Source organism: Camelus dromedarius, chromosome 12 (genome assembly GCF_036321535.1).
Source record: "Camelus dromedarius isolate mCamDro1 chromosome 12, mCamDro1.pat, whole genome shotgun sequence".
NCBI classification, from domain to species: Eukaryota; Metazoa; Chordata; class Mammalia; order Artiodactyla; family Camelidae; genus Camelus; species Camelus dromedarius.
The window spans coordinates 14,279,130-14,298,367 of NC_087447.1; the positions used below are offsets into that span (position 1 = coordinate 14,279,130).

The 19,238-nt window shown below is 52.1% G+C and overlaps 1 protein-coding gene across 2 annotated transcripts; it reads left to right on the top strand.

Moving 5' to 3' along the window:
- The first annotated feature begins 2,367 nt into the window (after positions 1-2,367).
- Positions 2,368-18,314, top strand: SPI1 (Spi-1 proto-oncogene). 2 transcript variants are annotated; one of them, XM_031459622.2, is made up of 5 exons: positions 2,368-2,642; positions 5,044-5,140; positions 15,599-15,786; positions 16,652-16,814; positions 17,165-18,314. In XM_031459622.2, exons 1-5 carry the CDS (start codon positions 2,598-2,600, stop codon positions 17,482-17,484), a joined length of 813 nt encoding a protein of 270 aa, XP_031315482.1. In that variant the 5' UTR covers positions 2,368-2,597; the 3' UTR covers positions 17,485-18,314. The 2 variants fall into 2 exon arrangements, with proteins under 2 accessions (XP_031315482.1, XP_010998977.1); XM_011000675.3 differs by having other exon boundaries at positions 2,395-2,642; positions 5,041-5,140.
- The last annotated feature ends 924 nt before the right edge of the window (positions 18,315-19,238 follow it).

The following is a 19,238-nucleotide window of genomic DNA, read 5'->3' on the forward strand; positions in this document are numbered from 1 at the left end:
TTACGGGCTTCCTTGCCTAGGCCCCTTGGGTTTGGCCAGCCTGGGGGCAATGGAACCTCTTTCTTCTCCTGAGGCCCCTTGAGACTTAGGCCTCAGAGCACATAGCGGACCTGGCCTGCTGCCTGCACGCACGCACGGACAAGAGCACCAGCGAAGCCTCTATGGTCGCCCCGATGCCGCCCAGGCACCTTGGCTTGAGACTTAAGGCTCTTTGCTTCCAGGCACAAGGATGGAGCTCACTGTCCCTTGTTCTCTCCCGCCTCCTTGCCTTTACTCAGGCTGGTTCCTCCATGAGACATGCTCTTTCCTTTGCATGTTTTCCCACCTGAGGCCCTGACCTAATTAACTGTTCCCCAACTCACCTAGGACCCCTTGCGCCCCTGCCTCCCCGAAGAACCATACTGTCTGCTTACATGTCTGTTCCCTCTGTGAGCTCCTAGAGGCCCAGGGCAGGCCACATTCATGTTTGTGTCCCCTTACCAGGCCCAGCACATGGAAGACCCTCAATAAAAAGTTAATGATGAAATGAATGAATGAATAGATACGTAAGCATATAAACAAACCAAACCAAGACAAGAATGAATGCATGAACGAACACATCGGCGGGGACCTGGATCTCAAGCAGTTGACCCACTCCCAACAGGCATCCAGTCGGCTGGGACTAGGCCTTCTTGACGGGAAAGTGGGGACAGCCATGGAGCTGATGCCAAGTCAACCCACCTCTCCCCTCCTCTTGGGGAGGGGTTTTGGTCAGATTCCTAGGGAGTCCAGGAAACTAGTGACCCGGACATCTTGGAGAATCCCAAGTGTGGATGCAAAAAAATCAGTGAATGTAGGTGAAATCGATCTGATGGTGAACCCAGACCTGTGAATCCCGGGTCTTTGCTGCAAGTGAAGAAGCACCTGGTCTTCCACTGACAGGAAGGAGGCAAGCTAGTCTTAGTGGGAAGGGGATATAAAGTGAAGGGTTAGACTACACAGGGAAGGAAGTTGAATCTTCAAGAAGTTCTTCCCTAGGGTGAGTGGCTACAGCTCAGTGGTAGAGTGCATGCATGAGGTCCTAGGTTCAATCCCCGGCACCTACAGTGAGAAAAATAAATAAAATAAAAAAAGAAGTTCTTCCCCAGAGAAGTGGCCTCACCAGACATCAATGGATCAAACAGTGCCTCTATGCACTCTTCTGCCCTCCAGACTAGGTTGGGAGCTCCCTGAAGGCAGGGATCTTGTCCAATACTTTTCTATTTTCCCGGTACTCAGCATAAAACCTGAAACTCAGTTAGTACTGGCAGGATGCATAGATGGATGGATGGAGGGATGGATAGATGAGTGCATGGGTGGATGGATGGATAGATGGATGATGAATGGATGGATAAGTGGATGAATGGACCAATGGATGAACTGGATATATGTGGACAAACAGATGGAAATATAGACCGATGGATGGATGAGTAACAGACGGATGGGCTGATATATGAACACACAGATGTCCAGATGGACAAGTAGATAAACAGATGGGGTGGATGGATGATGGACTAATATATAAATGGATGAATGAATAGACAGTTGGATAAGCTGGTGGACAAATAAATGTATGGCTGGCTTGATGGGTGGATAGATGTATCGACAAACAAACAAATGGATGGGACAATAGATGAATGGATGGACAGACAAGAAAATTTGTAAACTAGGAAGATTGGATTGATATTAAGGCATTGGTAAGGGGCGGGGAAACAGAAATCTGATCTGGGAGTAGAGCACCTAGGGATTGGGAAGAAGGGTGGGACTCAGGAAACTGGGAGGAGAGGGTGTAAGAACCCTTCTGGTGGAATGGGAGCCTGTGTGAAGGGACTTGGAGGGAAGGGGAAAGCAGCACTGTGCTGAGGCCCCTGACCCAGAGCCCGAGCCCAGGCCCAGGCTGGGTAGAACCGAAGTGTTGAGGGGCCCAAGGGCCCAGAAAAGAGCCAGACCCGGCAGTCTGCTGGATCAGAGCCCCCAGCCAGTCAGGCCAACCCTAGAAAGTGGAGGCCCCAAGGGGCCACCCTTATCAGCTCTGTCCCCAAGGAAGTGATTGTTGGCCACATGGGGGTCTCAGGAGAAGTAGGTGTTTGTGGGTTAGGGGTTAGAGAGCCTTGGCAGGGCCTGGGGACAGCAAAGGCTTCCCGCTGGTGGAGCTAGCCTTGCTCCCTCCCACTCTTCCTCCCCACCCTAACCCCAAGGCCGCCCCTCATAGTCCCAGCTTCCTCTGGGCAGGGGGCCTGGCCCCCATGGCCTCCCAGGCCAGGCCCTGGAGCACCACCTGCCCCAGCCGGCCAGAGACTTCCTGTAGCGCAAGAGATTTATGCAAACGGGCTGGGGTGGTGATGTCACCCCAAGGGGACTATCTCCCAGCGGCAGGCCTTCGATAAAATCAGGAACTTGCGCTGGCCCTGCAATGTCAAGGGAGGGGGCTCACCCAGGGCTCCTGTAGCTCAAGGGGCAGGCCTGTGCCCTGCGCCCGCCCCAAGTCCGTCCAGCCCCTGACGGGGCGCCCCATCCCGAGGGGCTCCGCACTGGCTCCCACCGAGGCAGGGGACCCGATCAGCTCGGAGCTCGGCTGGATGTTACAGGCGTGCAAAATGGAAGGGTTTCCCCTCGTCCCCCCTGTGAGTACTGGGACTCCTCTACCAGCCCAACCCGCGGTCCTCGGTCGCCCGCCCGCCTGCCCGCCAGCCCGCCAGCCCACCGTCTTCCCTCCCGCTATCAGTGGGAAGTTGGTGTTTCCTCCCTGGAGCTCCTGGCCTGAGACCCAGCGAGGGGCCATTGGCCTTCTCAGAGCATGCCCCGGCGGGCTGAGGGCTGGGCCCGTGGTGGGGCTGTGATCGGTGGGGCCTGAATGGTTATTTATAGATAGGACTTGTGGGGCAGGCCAGAGCTCCAGGGCAGGGTGTTGGGCTGAGGATGGTGAGGGTGGCAGAGGAGATGGGGAGACTGGCGCGGGGCAAAGCCAGTCCCCAGGACAGTAAAGACTTGGGGGCAGAAAGCAACAGGCCAGAGGTCTCAGCCCATGGCCTGCGTACTCCTGGAGACCGAGGCTGCCTTAAGCCTGGGCCCCCACACCCAGGCTGGGGCCCGGCACAAAGGACCTGGTTGTTGACCCAAGGGTCCGGGCCTTGGGCCACAGGTCCTGAGTGGCGGAGGCAGGGTAGAGCAGGTGCTGGGCTGGAGCAGTGAGGGAAGCGGGGGCTAGCACCGCAGCTGGGGTTGGGTTGGGGCTGGGCATCGGGGAGAGGAGGGCAGGGGCTCGGGTTGGGGACAGCCTGGGCCTGAGATCGGGGCGGGGGTGGGACCTGGTCAAGTGCGAGACTGGAGTGAAGGCAGGGGCTGAGGCTGGAGGTGAAGAAGCAGGCGTCCCAGGGGACCCTGGGGAGGGAAGGGCAGCCGTCTGGGGCAGACCCCCTCTGCTTCTGCTCGCAGTGACAGTTGCAGCCTTTGGCAGGTGTCTGACCTGGGCCCCTCTGAGAGGACCCCTCTCTCTTTTCCCACCCTGTCCCCACTCAGCAGGGATGGGGAGTCCTGGGGGGAGCTGGGAAGGGCTCGGCAGGGCCGGCCCACCTGACTCAGCTTTCCCGGCTTGAAGGCAGCTCTCTTCCCCCTCCCCACCCCAGCCAGGCCTCAGAGCCCTGGGGAGGCACCCCAGGCTTGACATCCTGCTGTGGGTCTGCTCTGCCTACAACCTAGTGCTGGGCTCCTGGCCTCCTCATTTGGCCAGACACAGAGAGAACCAGCTGGCCAGCCCCCACCGTGCTCTGTCCCACACTTCTCCGACCTGGGACTGAGGAGATGGGGGCAGGGATTGGTATTCAGGGGGTGATGGAGGTGGTCCCAGGAAGAGCCAGCTCTGCCTCAAGAAAGCCACAGGCCCAGGGGCTTAGCCACCCTGCCTCTGACCCTTGACCTCCCGATCCCTGAACTGCAGGTAGAGCTGGGCAGGAGGCACATCATCGTGGTCTCCAGCACCAAACCCCCCAGCCCCTCCTCACGGCCCAGGGACTACTCAGAGTGGCTCCCGGGAGGGTGGCCTCCCAAGGCAGCGCTGGTCCCCAAACCAAGCCCCGAGGGCCAGAGTTATGGTTGTGCAATCCTTGGGCACACGCTGCGGGGGTGGGGAGAAGCCTGATAACTGTTGGGAAGCCTCCGGGTGTGCACGTCCCTGTGCCTGTGCCAGTGGGGCGGGGGGTAGGGAGGGAGAGGAGGGTAAGGATCAAGGCTCTGGCCGGCCCACAGCCCCCAAAGCCTGCCTGGGTGAATCCTGTAAAATTCATCAGTGTAAACGGCCACTGGTCATTGTGGGGGCCCTGAGCCTGCCTGGGGCCCAGGCACCAGCTGTAAGAGAGAGTGGGGGTTTGGGGTGGAGACTGTGGCAGGACAAGTGTGTGTGCTGTGAGGACGAGTGTGCAGGATACGAGTATAAATGTGTGCGTTAATGTACCTGGAGGCAAGTGTGTGGATACGTGTGTTCATCCGAGTGACTGCGTGTGGCTACAGGTGGGTATATAATGGTGTGTGTATGACATAAGTGTGTGTCAATGTGAGTGACCCCTAGAGTGAGTGTGAGGGGTGTGAGTGGACCTGTGAGTGTGAGTTCACTGTGGGGGTGGGGTATAAGTGTGTCATGGGGAGTATGTGTGTGTTTGGGGGGTGTAGGTGCATCAGTGGGACTGTGAGAGAGCGACTATGTGAGGCTGAGGCTGGGCATGCAGTGGAATGTGTGTGAGTGTCAGGTGACTGTGGGGAGCATGGCTCCCTCAGCCCTGGTCCTCTTCTGACCTCTGACCTCCAGGGTCCCTGTCATCCCCTTTCTGCAAGAGCCAAGGCTCTTGCTCTCCTGGGCCCCCTGCTCCCACTCTGTGTGGCCTCTCCCAGTTCCAGGCAGAGAGAGGGCTGTAGGCCTGGGGCAGGCACTCTGTCTGGGAGGGTGGTGTGGACCCCACATCCTGGGGGCTGCCAACCTGGCTGGGGTCTCCTCGCCACAGTCCGACGCCCGACATCCTCCTCTCTCAGCAGCCATCGGAAGACCTGGTTCCCTATGACACGGATCTGTACCAACGCCAAACGCACGAATATTACCCCTATCTCAGCAGTGATGGAGAAAGCCACAGCGGTGAGTACAGGGCCCAGCCCCGCCCCCAATTCCCCAGCTGGCCTGCGCACTGGAGGAACTGCTTGTTCTGGGAAGAGGGGAAAAAGAAGACATGTTTACAGGGCTTCTTTGGAATTCTGAGAATCAGATCCAGCTAACTCTCGGGAATGTGAATTCGCTACCCTAAACCCCAACACTCCTGCACCCCACACCCCCCCAGCTGGCATTATGGAACATCTCTGGTGTTCCAAGGCACGGGGTTAGCTTCTTTCACATTTATCTCCATGTCCAATCCTTTTGGCCATTTTGCAAACGAGGAAACAGGCTAAGCTGGCTGTAGGACTTGTACAAGGCGGCCCGGTTGGTCAGTGGATCCCAGCTCTCTGCTCCAGGTCCAGTGATTCCTCCCCCCACCCCCTCAGTGTCCCTCTTCCTCTCCGTTCCTGTCACCCCCTTACCCTGATCTCCTGTGGGTGCAGCCCCGCTCCCTGCTGTGTGTGCCTAGCTACGTTTCTCCATTGACATTTCGGGCGGGGTAATTCCACATGAGGCCTGTCTTGTGTGTTGGAGAATGTTAGCAGTATCCCTGGCTTCTACCCACTAGATCACGACAACCAAAAATGTCCCCAGCACTGCCAAATGTCCCCTGTAGGGGAAGAATCACCCCTATTTGAGAACTGCTGAGCTAAAGGAGTCTCTCAGGACCTCCTCATTCAGCAGGGGCTGAAGCCCCCAGTTTGCTAGGGGTGTAGGTGGGATAGGGCCAAGGGCAGGGGCTTTTTCTGTCTGGGTCTAACTGCCACCCCAAGGCCCAGCCTCGATCCTGAAGCAAATTCAGGGGAGGAGAGAGAGGCATTCAGTGCCTGGGACCTGGGCAGCGGGCTGAGAGAGGCCACTTGAATTGGATCTTGGCATATGGATGGGATATCCCTGGTCCAAAGGTGAGGTGGCCCAGTTCATGGGTCTTCACTGGGGGATTCTCCAGGGGGTCTGAGACCGAGGCAGGCTGGACACCAGAGTGTCTGCAGCCTCAAAGGGACAGACATGCTGTGTGCCACATCTGAGGAAGTTTGCACTCCTGAAGGCCACACCTGGGGGCCTGTAGCTTCATTCTGCTGGCACATTTAAACCTGATGGCCACACCCAGAGAGGCCATATGTGGCGAGTTCTTATTTACTCTCATATCCAAATGCCAAAACTTGTGAATAGCTTCACCTGGAGCTCACAGCTGACAGCCATTCTAAAGACTATACCTGGAAGCCTCGTCTTGGGCGTAGGTGGCGGACGTGTCTCCAGGCTTCTTTCAGAACCCCAGGGTTAGAAAGGCTTTTAAAATATCTTCTTTTTCATCCTTTTAAGCTTATTTATAGTTCTACAAGAAATACATCCTTTCTGTGGAAAATCCAGACAATTTAGAGAGAAAGTCTCCCTCATCCAACTCTATGCCCAGCTCCCCCAGCCAAGATGAAGGCCTGGGCCTCCCTGACCAGAGACCAGCAAGCAGTTCAGGCCCCTCCCGGCTTGAGGACTGGCGCCCCCTGGTGGCCCAGGCAACAGGATGGCTTAGGTCCCAGCTAGCTTAGCCTGGCCAGCAACCCCTTGCAGCATGAGAGATACTTTCTCCTCTGGCCTGACCCCTACTCAGTTTCACTGGGTGTGAGTGCATTTCCTTTGGGTCTTTTGAAGCCTCAGTTTCCCCTCCTGTAATATTGGGGTGATGTTCATATATCTAGAAACCAGGTAGGCCTGGGGCTAGCTGATGGACTGAGTACTTGAGAGAAAGCCTGTGGTTTCCTGACTCAATGCCCAGGCAGATCCCTGATACCTCAGGTGGGGGCTCTCGGAATGACTCCTGACTGGATGCCTGAGTTCCCCATGTGGGTCATAAAGGCCTGATTCCTTCAGAGACTCCTCCAGTATCCCCAGGGGTCCTGGGCCCTATGGGGCAACCTCCCCGCCCCACTGACGTCATTGCCCATCTGGGCATCTGTTCTGTCCCTTCTCTATACCTGTTGGAAGGTATTGCTGAAGACTCACGTGTAGAGACACCCCCCACAGTCTCCCACCAGTTCCTGCATGTCCTCTGCGTCTGTATTTTTAGGTAGTGAGGCTTACTGAAAAGGCACTGGGGCCAGACCTTGGTCTAGTCCTCGCTCCATCACTCACCAGAGTGTAACCTTGGAGCAAGTGACTTAACCTCTCTGAGCCCGTTTCCTCATGTATAAAACTGAGAGCATGAAAACACTAAATACACAGAGTTGCAACGATTAAATGAGGTAATGCATGTCATATATGAGGTAAGGTACTGAGTATGAGGCCTAGTAAACTTTGGAACATGGTATGTGAGTTTTACTGCATCCTCTGAGGCAAGGGGATAAAGCAGCCGGGAGAGTGGAGAAGCATAGAAGGCTCAATGTGACAGATCAACGGGGTCATTTCCCAGTGACCCAGCTGACGACAGACAGCCACCCACTCACCCAAGCATCCACTCTCCTTCCCCCCAGCCACCCCCATCCACCCACCCATCCTTCTGACACTTATCCAACCCACTTGCCCAATCATCCCCTCATTGGTCCATCCATCAAATAGACTCTGACCATATGCCATGTACCAGGTACTGATCTAGGCACTGGAGGCTCCATGATGGGCAGACCAGGCAAGGCCACTGCTCTCATAGAGCTTAAGTCCAGTGCGGGAGAGAGCCAGTGAACAGTCAAATTGACAGACATGCACCATAAGTCCTGTGGAGAGCAGAGTAATGTGATTCGGAGTGTCTCTGGGGAGGGGCTACTGTAATTTGGGAGATCAGGGAAGGCCTCTGAGGAGGTGGCAGTTGAGTGGAAATCTGAGTGCAGGGAAGGAATGTGCACGAAAAGGCAGGTGGGGCAGTTGTTCTGGGCAGAGAGAGAACAGCGGTGCCAAGAGCAGGGGGGAGCTCGGCCGAGGACCAGAGTGGCCGGTGAGCCCAGGGGGCAGAAATAAACTGAAGCCTAGTGTCTGCAGCGGGCAGATCACACAGGGCCTGAAGGTCATGGCAGGAGTGTGGATTTTACCCACACCTGATGGGAAGCCACTGGAGGGTTTTGAGCAGGGAAATGACATGATCTGAATAACCTTTTGTGTGTGTGGGTATGGGTGTGTGTGTTTGGTGAAAATCTAAATAAATTGTAAATGTTTGCTTTTAATTATTAAAACAAGAAATATCCATTACAAACATTTAAAAAATATGACAGCATATCAAGTAAAATATTTCCCTCTTTCCATTCTTAGTCCTCACTGGTAGCACCTTGGACTATGCCTGCAGATACTTTATTCTACATACATAATCCTATGTGTTTGTAGGTTATACCTACATACGTGCATATTCTATCCATTCAAAAATGGAATTGGAAGGGTGGGGGTATAGCTCAAGTGGTAGATCGCATGCTTAGCATGCAGGAGGTCCCAGTTTCAATCCCCAGTACCTCCCCTAAAAACAGTAAGTAAATAAATAAACCCAATTACCTTCCCCCACTAAAAAAATGTAAATGTAGTATCATGCTGTTCTGCAATTTGTTACTTTTTACATAAACTTATCATAGTCATTTCTCCATGACATATATAGCACGTTAGAGGTAGATAAAAGCTATTTTTCCAGCAGGAGGGTATAGCTTAAATGGTATAGAGCACATGCATGAGGTTCTGAGTTCAATCCCCAGTACCTGCTCTAAGAATAAGTAAGTAAATAAACCTAATTACCTCCCCCCTCAAAAACAAAAAAAGAATAAAGCTATTTTTCCAGTCTTTCTACGACAGGGCTATGTAAATGTATACATGAAGATTTGAAATAGAGACAGAACAGTATTTATTCATCCATTCACAAACATTATTGAGTGCCTTCCATATGTAGGTGGAGATGAATCTGGCTTGATTTTTTACTTTGAGATATTATCTATTCACTTGTACTATGAAAGATGAGAATTTGAGTCTAGTTATTTACAACACACACATTCACACACACAGTCTCCACACATAGCAAAATACAGTAATTTTCCCCTTTTTTTCATTTTATTGCTATAATTGGCACCCAACACTGTGTAAGTTTAAGCTGTGATAGCATGACCTCACACACGTGTGTATTGTGAAACGATTACCACGTAAGTTTAGTGAACATCAATCCCCTCATATAGTTAACAAAAAAAATGTTTTCCCTTGTGATGAGAACTTTTAGGAAACACTCTCTTAGCAACTTTTGAATATACCATACAGCAGCGTTCACTCTGTCATCTTGTACATTACATCCCAGGACATATTTCTCTTACAACTGGAAGTTTGGATCTTAGACCATCATCACCTGATTTCCCCTGTCTCCCAACCCCCACCTCTGTAAACCATAAATCTGATCTCTTTTTCTGAGTTTAGTTTTTGTTTTTAGGTTCCACCTGTAAGTGAGATCCTACAGTACTCATCTTTCTCTGTATTATAACTTTTGTTAAATCAGTATCTGAATTTTCTGTTATTAGGACCATGTGATTATTACTCACAGCTTGGCCACATGGTGTACTTTGATTACCTGTATTTTCTCGCCGCCATGTTTCTGAGGGGCAGAGTAGCAGGGAGATAGAGCCCTCATTCTGAAACCAGTCTGCTGGGAGCCACACCCCATCTCCCCATCACTGGGTGGGGTGACCACGGGCAAGGTCTTTCGCCCCTCTGTGCCTCAACTTCTTCTTAGTGATATTTACTTCACAGGATTGCTGTAAGGATTGAGTGGGTTACTGTATGTAAGATGCTTAGAACAGTGAATTAAATAAGGATTTGTTATTCATATCATTATGGCTCCTAAGAAAGGAGGTGTGGGAGGTGGTTTGGTTGTTGCTGTTTGTTTTATCTCTCAGTTGATTAATAGTTGTTTGGCTTGCTATAGAAATCTAGATTGAAAATAATTTTTTTTCCCTTAGAATTTGAAAGCATTTTTCTAGTGTCTTCTGGTTACTAGACGTTTTTCTTAGGAAGTCTGACCTCATTCCATGTCCTCTTTTTGAATGTGACCAATTTGGGGTTTTGCTGATTTTTTTCGGTTTGTCTAGTTTTGTTTTGTCTATCTGGAAGTTTTTAGTATCTTCTCCCAATACCTAGTGGCTCCACTGAATAAGGTTTTAAAAAGATCACTCTGACTGCCCTGTGGAGAATAAATGGGGAGGAGACAAGAGTAAGAATGGGGAGAAAGCCCAGTAGGAAACCACTGGAATGATCGAGGAGCGAGATGACAGTGGATTGGACAAGGGTGGTGGCAAGAGAGACAGAAGGGAGTGGACAGATTCAGGATAGATTCTGAAGGAAGGGCATGTAACATTTGTTGTTTATTATTATTTTAAATTGTGGCAAAATACACATAATATAAAATGTACCACCTAACCATTTTCAAATGTACAGGTCAGTGGCGGTAAGTACCTTCACATTGTTGTACAACAATCACCACCGTCCATCTCCACAACTCTTTATATCTTGCAAAACTGAAATTCCGTACCAATTAAACAATAACTCCCCATTGCCACCCCCCTCAGCCCCTGGCAACCACCATTCTACTTTCTGTTTCTATGAATTTGACTACACTAAGTACCTCATGTTAGTGGAATCATACAGTATTTCTCTTTTTTGTGGCTGGCTTATTTCACTTAGGATATAATGTCCTTAAGGTTCATCCATGTTGCAGCATATGTCAGAATTCCCTTCCTTTTTAAGGCTGAATAATATTCCACTTTATGTATATATCACATTTTGTTCATCCATTCAGCTGTTGATGGACAGGTGGGGTTGCTTCCACGTTTTGGCTATTGTGAATAATGCCGCTGTGAACTGGGTGTACAAATATCTCTTTGAGACTTGGCTTTCGGTTATTTTGGGGTATATACCCAGAAACGGAATTGCTGGATTATAAGGTAATTCTATTTTCAATTCTTTCAGGAGCTGCCATATTGTTTTTCACAGTGGCTGCCCCATTTTACATTCCCACCAACAGTGCACAAGGGTTCCATTTCTGTACATCCCTTGCCAACACTTTTTATTATCTATTTTTTTTGATAACAGCCATCCTAATGGGTGTGATAGGATTTGTTACGTGCAGTGGGATTGATGAAGGAAATAGTTTTCCAAAGCATCACCCTTCTCTCCATCCTTCCATGTTTCCATACACTCTTTCATCCTTTCATGCCATGGATAATCCACCAATTTATTCACACATTCATCTAATCATCCACTCATTCATCTTTCCGATTGTCTTTCCCTCTCCCTACCAAACCCTCCATCCACCTCCCACTGACTTGTCCCTCTAATAGACATATACTAACCAGGTGACATTTATATGCGAGGTGACTTTGCTAGGTGCTGTGGAATGAATAGAACACTGGTTCTGCCAGATTCATCTTTGGAGCAAGAGAGAGAACTAAAAGCTTACTTAGGATAAAATATAGAAAGTAACAAGGGAGGAGATATGGGGCTTTCTACTCTCTGGGACTTCAGTTTCCATATCTGAACAATTTGTAGGAGGGCTGGGCTTAAGGAGCCAACATCCAATGGTCTGTGATGTCCTGTAAAGGTTTTTTTCCTCAGTCCTTGCTTTCTTAATTCCTCATCTTCCTTGTATGTCTTGATCTTACTTCTCCTCCCCTGGGGAGAGCTCTGGCTTCAAGCTGGGGTTTCTGCTCTGAGGAGATAAGGTCAACTGAATGACACTTAAGGCTTGAATTTTGTGTGTGTGGGGGGATTGTTTTGAATATCATTTTATTTTTGTCCTGGTGACATACAGGTATTAGTGACATCAAAAAACCGAGTAAGAATAGGGGCATGTGGGTAGGACTTTGGTCCCAGATTGGGAGCTGGTTTAGAGGAAGGAAATTAAAGTTCTAGATGAATGGGTCCTTGCTGGCTGGATGAATGAAGGTTCAAAGATGTATGAATGGATGAATGATGGATGGATGGATTAAATTACAGATGATGAATAGGTGGATGACAGATGGATGATGGTTTGATGATGGATAGATGGATGGATGGATGATGGACAGATCGTTGTTGGATGATGGATGGATGGGTTAAGGGTGGATGATGAATGATGGATGAGGGGTAGTTGATGGTAGACAGACAAATAGATATGGGCAGTCTGCAAAGTCTCTCTGTCACTCTGAGTCTTACTTGAAGCTTTCATTAGCAGTCTTGTTCCTCAGAGTGGTATGGTACAGTGGTAAGAGTTTAGTTTCTGGAGTCATACAGGTGGATTTGGACCCTGACTCTACCAATGACTACCTGTGGACAAGTAACTTAATCTCTTTGAGTCATCGTTTCCTTATATGCAAAAGGAAAATCATATTAAAGAGGCCACATTGACAGAGCTAAGGTGAGGATTAAATGTGATAATTTGGATTAAGAACTTGGCCCAGGGCCTGGTACATAAAAAACACATTAAAAGTTAAGTGTTATTAGTCATTTAATCAAACATTGATTGAGGCCTACTATGTGTTGGGTCCCTAAAAGGTAGTAGAAAGGAGGATCCGGAGCTATCTCCAGATGTGCAAATGACATTGTATTCTTTTGAGAAGCAGAGAGACATGCTAAGGGGACATAAATGGCAAGATGGCCTGGGTGACCTATTGAAGGGATAAAAAGGAATAAAGCAGTGCATTCATGAACAGTCGCCCAGAAACGAGGTCCCAAAGAGCCCAGGAGTGCTGACCTTTGCATTAGGACAGACGCCTAGTGTCGTGTTCCTTCAGAGGGCCCCACCCTTGGCACGTCTCTGCCTACCAAACAGACAGCGTTTATTACATAATTGCCTGAGTGCTCAAATCAAGGGTAAAGGCGAGGTTTCCATTGGGCCTTTTGAAACCTTAATTGTAGCCCGAGAGTCTCTGTTGCAGGTTTCAGGGAACCCTGGAGCAGGGTTCCAGAGCCTCACTGAGCCAGGGAAACTCTAGGATCCTGTTAAAGGCCAGATTCCCAGGTCCCTCTCAGTGCTGCTAATCCCATGGGTCCCTGGTAGGCCCCTAAATGCATGCTTTTCCAGCCCCCAAAGTGACTCTGAAGAGAGTGTACTGAGCCCCACCATGGGAAGTGCTGGTCTCGGGCTGGGCCCACCGGAGTGAGCCTGTGCATCTTGTGTGGACCTAGGGCAGAGGTGGAGGGAAGCAGGAGAGAAAGAGGGCCCTCAGGGTCCCCCCAACCCTGGGACTGGAGGGCGTGTGAGGAAGTGGGGGTTGGTGGGCAGGATAAGGCTTTCTGTAAAGAGCTGGGCACTTCAGCCTGAGCAGGAAAAGGCAAAAATGGGAAGATGCCAGGAGTGGGGCTGGAAGGTGGATTTACAGCTAAAGAGGAACCCAGATCCACTCACCAAATCCCAGAACCCCCACAAGTCCCACCTCTAAAAGACAGAGCCAATTCTCCCACAGAGAATTTCTGGATCTTGTTAGCTCATGGCAGGATGAAAGCACCGATTAAGTGTGGTTCGTTTTGTTTTGCCTTCAGATTTGGATAATTTTGTAGGGGAGAGTCAGAGAGGGTTCTCAGACAGCTAGGATTCATCATTCATTCATTCACTCAGGAAATGTTTGTTGAGTGCCCAAACTCAATTCAAGTGTGTCAAGGCCCTGGGAATACAGAGATGAACCAAGTCGGTCACTGCCATTGGTGCAACGCTGGGGCCCAACTCCAGCCTTGGGGAGATAGTCGCAGCCAGGGCCCCTCAAACTATTTCTCTGGGCCACCGACTAAGGTGGCAGGGAGCAAGAGGAAGAAGAGGAAATAACATATATTAAAGCATCTACTGTTTGCTCAAGGGTTGATTTAGGCTGTTTAGAATAAAACATTACTACTAATAATCATCATAATGATGACAATAGTTAATGTTTATTGAGTCTTACTTTGGGCCAGGTTCTAGTCTAAGCCCTTTGCAGGCATTAGCTCATTTACTCCTCACAAGAGGTCTATGAGACAGGTATAATTACTTGCCCCATCTTACAGTGAGATAGCAGGCTTAGCGAAGTAGACTGACCTGCCGTATGTCACATAGGGGTAAGTGGCAGAGCCAGGGATTCAAACCCAGCTCTGCCCGACTCCCAAAGCAAGTACTTTCTCTCCCCATGGGCCTCATGGAGGTGGGAGTCTGGGTTGCAGGTTAAATGATTCCGCATGTCAACAGGACTCAGTAACTACCCAGTTGGATCTCTGACTTCAACAGTGAGGAATCAGAGGCTCAGGGAGATAAAATGTCTTGTCCAGGGTCACACGGCGAAGCCACCACAGAGCAGGAATAGAAAGCGAGCTTCTGATAACAAGTGCAGAGCCAAAAATTACTGATGTCATTTCTTCGGGATGTGTGAGTACGTGTTTGCGAGAGAGGAAGAGGGAGACAGACGGACAGACACACACACACAAACACGAAGCTGGTGATGGTCCCTCTGTGGGACCATATGCTTGTCCTGGAGACACTGCCCTGGCCCAGCATCCTGAACACTCCCTCTCTGGGTCGCATGAGAAAACCCTTCTTGTCACTGTATCACCACATCTTCTCTTGGACCCAAAATTGTACCCAGGAAGTCCTCAGACATGTGGTAGTTTTTGTTCCTAGAAAAAGTGCTCAGAGAAATCATGTTGAAGACCGGCTCCCGTCCCAGACAGGGCTCCCAGAGGCACGTAGTTGTTCCCCAAACTTGAATCCACCCCACCGCAGACTCTGAAATCACCCACGAGGGAGTTTCCAGGAAAGCCTCGGGTCCTGGCAACCTCGCTGGAACACAGGTGCCGCTGCTTGAGGACCTGGCTTTGAAAGGGTAGCACCAGGGGCCTGGACAAGTTCTGGTGCATGAGGTGTCAGCCCTGTGGCTTTGCTGTCACAACTTGGCTAGGTGACGAGGCTGTGCGCTGTGACTGTGGGCAGCCAGTCAGCCTAGGAACCTCTGCTACATCTTAAGGGGAGGAGAGGGGACTCAGCATTCCCCAAGGGCCTACTCCAGGGCTAGGAGGTTTTACAAACATGAACGCTCAGTTTCCTCTTGGTGACTAGTATCCCCATTTTACAGGTGAGTCAACTGAGGCCAGAGGGGTCCATGACTGTGCCTGAGGTCACACAGAAAGTGAATGGCAGAGCCAGGATTCAGACTCTGGCTCCAAAGTCTGCGTCCTTGTGATCACATGGGAGGCAGGATAGAATAGTTGTTGAGGATGAAGGCTTTGCCTTAGACCTGAGTCCTAGCTCTGCCACTGACGAGGCCTTTGACCGTGGGCGTGTTATGTGGTCTCTCCCAGCCTCAGTGTCCTCATCTCTAGAGCAGGGGTCAGAAAACAATAGGGTGGTTGGTGAGATAATTTATGTCAACTTGCAGGCCAGCCTGACCCATGGTGATAGCCGCCCCCAACATGGCCTGGCATTATTAGTAGTATTTTTAATAAGTATAAGCCTTTCCCGCCCTGCCCATCCTGCTCACCTGCGCTGCCCGGCTGTCCCCGCAGACCATTACTGGGACTTCCACCCGCACCACGTGCACAGTGAGTTTGAGAGCTTCGCCGAGAACCACTTCACGGAGCTGCAGAGCGTCCAGCCCCCCCAGCTGCAGCAGCTGTACCGCCACATGGAGCTGGAGCAGATGCACGTGCTCGACACCCCCATGGCGCCCACCCACGCCAGCCTCGGCCACCAGGTGCGTGCATGCAGCCCCCTAGCCAGCCTGGCCCGGGAGCCGGCGGCCTGTGGTGAGGCCTGGCCTCGCAGGAAACTGACACAGGCTCTTACTCAACTCAGCTTCCTGCCCCTCGGCGCCAACGGTGGCCGGAGCCTCAACGGCTGCCTCCTGACCCTCCATGGCTGCCTCCTGACCCTCCGACTGACCTCATGACCCCATACCCCTTATCTCCTGTCGCCCCACCATGGACAGAGCCCAGATCATTCCCACCCCCTCACTGATCCTCCCGAGCCCAACGGCCTCATTGCAGGCCCTCCTGAGCCCCGTGGGTTGCACCCTCCTCTCTCCCCCTGTCACTGGCGCCTCCTGGATCTGGCATCCAAGTCACTGAGCCCTACCTCTACTGGCCCCTCCCTCTCCCCACTGACCCCTTTACTAACTGCTCAGTCCTGCCAACCCTAATCCCAATCAGTGACCTCCTATACCCACCTCCGCTGACCTCCACTGCCCCCGCACACAGTTGTCACCCACTTACTAAACCCCATTCATGCAGGTGCCCTGCCCCACAGGGCCTCCTCACCCCAGGGTTGCTACCAGTCCATCTGTATGGCCCCTTTATGCATATGAGAAAGGCACCCCTTCCCCAGGCTGCCCAGCTCTGATACTAGGGGGATGGGTGGCGTTTTAGGAGCCCTTGGTCCCCACAACCTGCACCCTGTGTGTGGTGACCCTGCCCAACCTCCCAACCCAGCTTTCTCCCAAATCCTTCTGCCTCTCCCTGGCCTCCCCACCTCAGCACCCTGTCCTCTCACCCAGCCAACTCCTACCTGGCCACCCTGAGCATTGAACTGTCCCTCATTGACCTCAAGCTTCCTTCTGCCAGGTCTCCTACCTACCCCGGATGTGCCTCCCGTACCCCTCCCTGTCCCCGGCCCAGCCCAGCTCAGATGAGGAGGAGGGTGAGCGGCAGAGCCCCCCACTGGAGGTGTCTGACGGGGAGGCTGACGGCCTGGAGCCAGGGCCTGGCCTCCTGCATGGGGAGCCAGGTAGGGAGCCCAGCCCCAGCCCCGACCCAGCCCCCTGGCCTCACGGCCGCCCCGTGCCCACCCCGGCCAAGGCTGACGGATTTGGCAGTCATGGAACAGTGCTGAGTGTGTGTGTGTGTGTGTGTGTGTGTGTGTGAATGTCTGCCAGTGTGTCTTCACGTGTTTTTCTTGGGGGCATCTGTGACCGTCTGTCCCTGCGTGCGTGTCTGAGCACATGTGCTGTGGCCGGCGTGGCAGTGGGAGGGGAGTGAGCACCAGGCGTAGTCCACCCACCGGCAAGCACACCCGGGGTCCCAGGTCGGGGGAGGCGGGAGGGTCCCCAAGCGGGCGCTGACCACCTCCGGCCGCAGGCAGCAAGAAGAAGATCCGCCTGTACCAGTTCCTGCTGGACCTGCTGCGCAGCGGCGACATGAAGGACAGCATCTGGTGGGTGGACAAGGACAAGGGCACCTTCCAGTTCTCGTCCAAGCACAAGGAGGCGCTGGCGCACCGCTGGGGCATCCAGAAGGGCAACCGCAAGAAGATGACCTACCAGAAGATGGCGCGCGCGCTGCGCAACTACGGCAAGACGGGCGAGGTCAAGAAGGTCAAGAAGAAGCTCACCTACCAGTTCAGCGGGGAGGTGCTGGGCCGCGGGAGCCTGGCCGAGCGGCGCCACCCGCCCCACTGAGCCCAGGCCCGAGCCCGCCGGGCCCGCCAGGCCTCCCCGCTGGCCATAGCATTAACCCCTCGCCTGGCCCGGACACAGCGGGGGCAGCTCCCAGGGGCCAGGGGCAGGACTGTGGCGGGCCAGGCCTTGCCTCCCCGCCCACCCCCTTCTCCAAGCCCCCTGCCCACACCCTGCTTCGCCTCCCACCAGGACTCCAGCCCTGGCTCCAGGCCTCCTGGGCGTCTGGCCCCAGCAAAGGGTCAGCGGGCTTAGTACAACCAGGGGTACTTCCTTGGGAGTTCGAAGTCATCAAATCTGTGTAAATTGAACCCTCCTCTTTGGCATCTCTCCCATCCCTACACCTCGCCCCCCTCTGCTTCCTAAAGAAACTATTATTAAAGTTATTTTCAGTGAGTCATCTTGCAGCACAGTCTCTTTTAAATGTGTTGTGCACCTTGTCTGCCCACCCCCCGACCCACCCACCCCCACCCGCTCTCTGTTTTTCTCATTTGTCTATCGGAAGTTTCTCATTTACTGAGGATCCAACCCAATGCTGGACGCTGGGGACATAAGGACAGATGACACACAGTGCCTGACCAGGAGTCAGAGCCAGCAGAAAGAACCAGTCCTCAGTTGTTCTTAGAGAAATAAATCTTTCAAAAGACCTCTGCACCTGATAAATGTTGTTTTTAATTGCCTCAGTGAGGGTTAAACTCATACCTTTAGGTCATGGCCCCAGGGATGATGATGGCAGTAATAATGGCAACAGCACTGGATTATATGGCCATTTATTACATGTCAGCCTTAAGAAGTGCATCTAACTCTCAGCAAAAAAAAAAGGTGACAGTAAATATATGTTCACGTATAACTGAAAAATTGTGCTTTACCCAGGAATTCTACACAACATTGTAAAATGACTATAACTCAATAAAAAATGTTAAAAAAAGAAAAAAAGTGTGCCTAATATCATCCCATTTTATTGACTGGGAAACTGAGCCTCACAGAGGTCAACTGATTTGTCCAAGATCACACAGCAAGTAAGGGGTGGGCCGGATCCCACCCAACGTGGGCTGCCACGTCAGCGTGTGGTGGGAGGCTTCATGCGTCTGGAAGTGGGTATCGTGCGGCTCAGTCAGGAGCAGGAGTGAAGCCGCAAAGCATCCTCACGGAATCCATGTTGGCTGGACCCTGACACAGGTGAACCCCGCCCGTGCAGCCCGGTGTCTGGTCGCTCTGACTTCTGGCCCATACAGGGAAGAGACAGAAAAAGAAGAGCAGGAAAGTCTGTAAGTTTCCTGCTTCCAACAGCATGAGAAGGGGCGGCTGCCGGCCTGGGAGTGAGGAAACTTTCCTCAGCAGCCTCAGGCGGCAGAGAAGCCAGATTCTGGGGCAGACCTCCCACACACCTCCTCACCCCGAGAGTTTGGTCTGGGGAGGCCCAACCATGACCTCCCTCTACACAGGTCTCGGGGCCCTGAGAAAAGGAAAGTGTTGCTCAGTCCCCTTTAATGAAGGCCCAGGAGCTTGAAGTGCAGTTTAAAAGCAGTTAAAATGGCAGAAAAGAAATGGATTTCGGTGTTAAAAGGGATGGTAAGTTTTGACCACGTGGACAAGGCTTGTGTACAGAATTCCTCTCTCCTGACGGTGAAGGATGAGTGACCTTCCCGTATATTGGGTCTTGCTTGTAGTGGGTCACGTGCAATTTGCTGCTTTCTATGTAGCACCCAGTGTTCCCGATGTGACCCAGGAGGGGAGTGTGGGAGCAGTCACAGAGG

Excerpts from the sequence above, each read along its gene's own strand:
- SPI1 (XM_011000675.3), top strand. The coding sequence starts at position 2,598 with ATGTTACAGGCGTGCAAAATGGAAGGGTTTCCCCTCGTCCCCCCT. Across the intron at positions 2,643-5,040 it reads GGTTTCCCCTCGTCCCCCCT|CAGCCATCGGAAGACCTGGT; the intron begins GTGAGTACTGGG and ends CTCCTCTCTCAG. Across the intron at positions 5,141-15,598 it reads TGATGGAGAAAGCCACAGCG|ACCATTACTGGGACTTCCAC; the intron begins GTGAGTACAGGG and ends CTGTCCCCGCAG.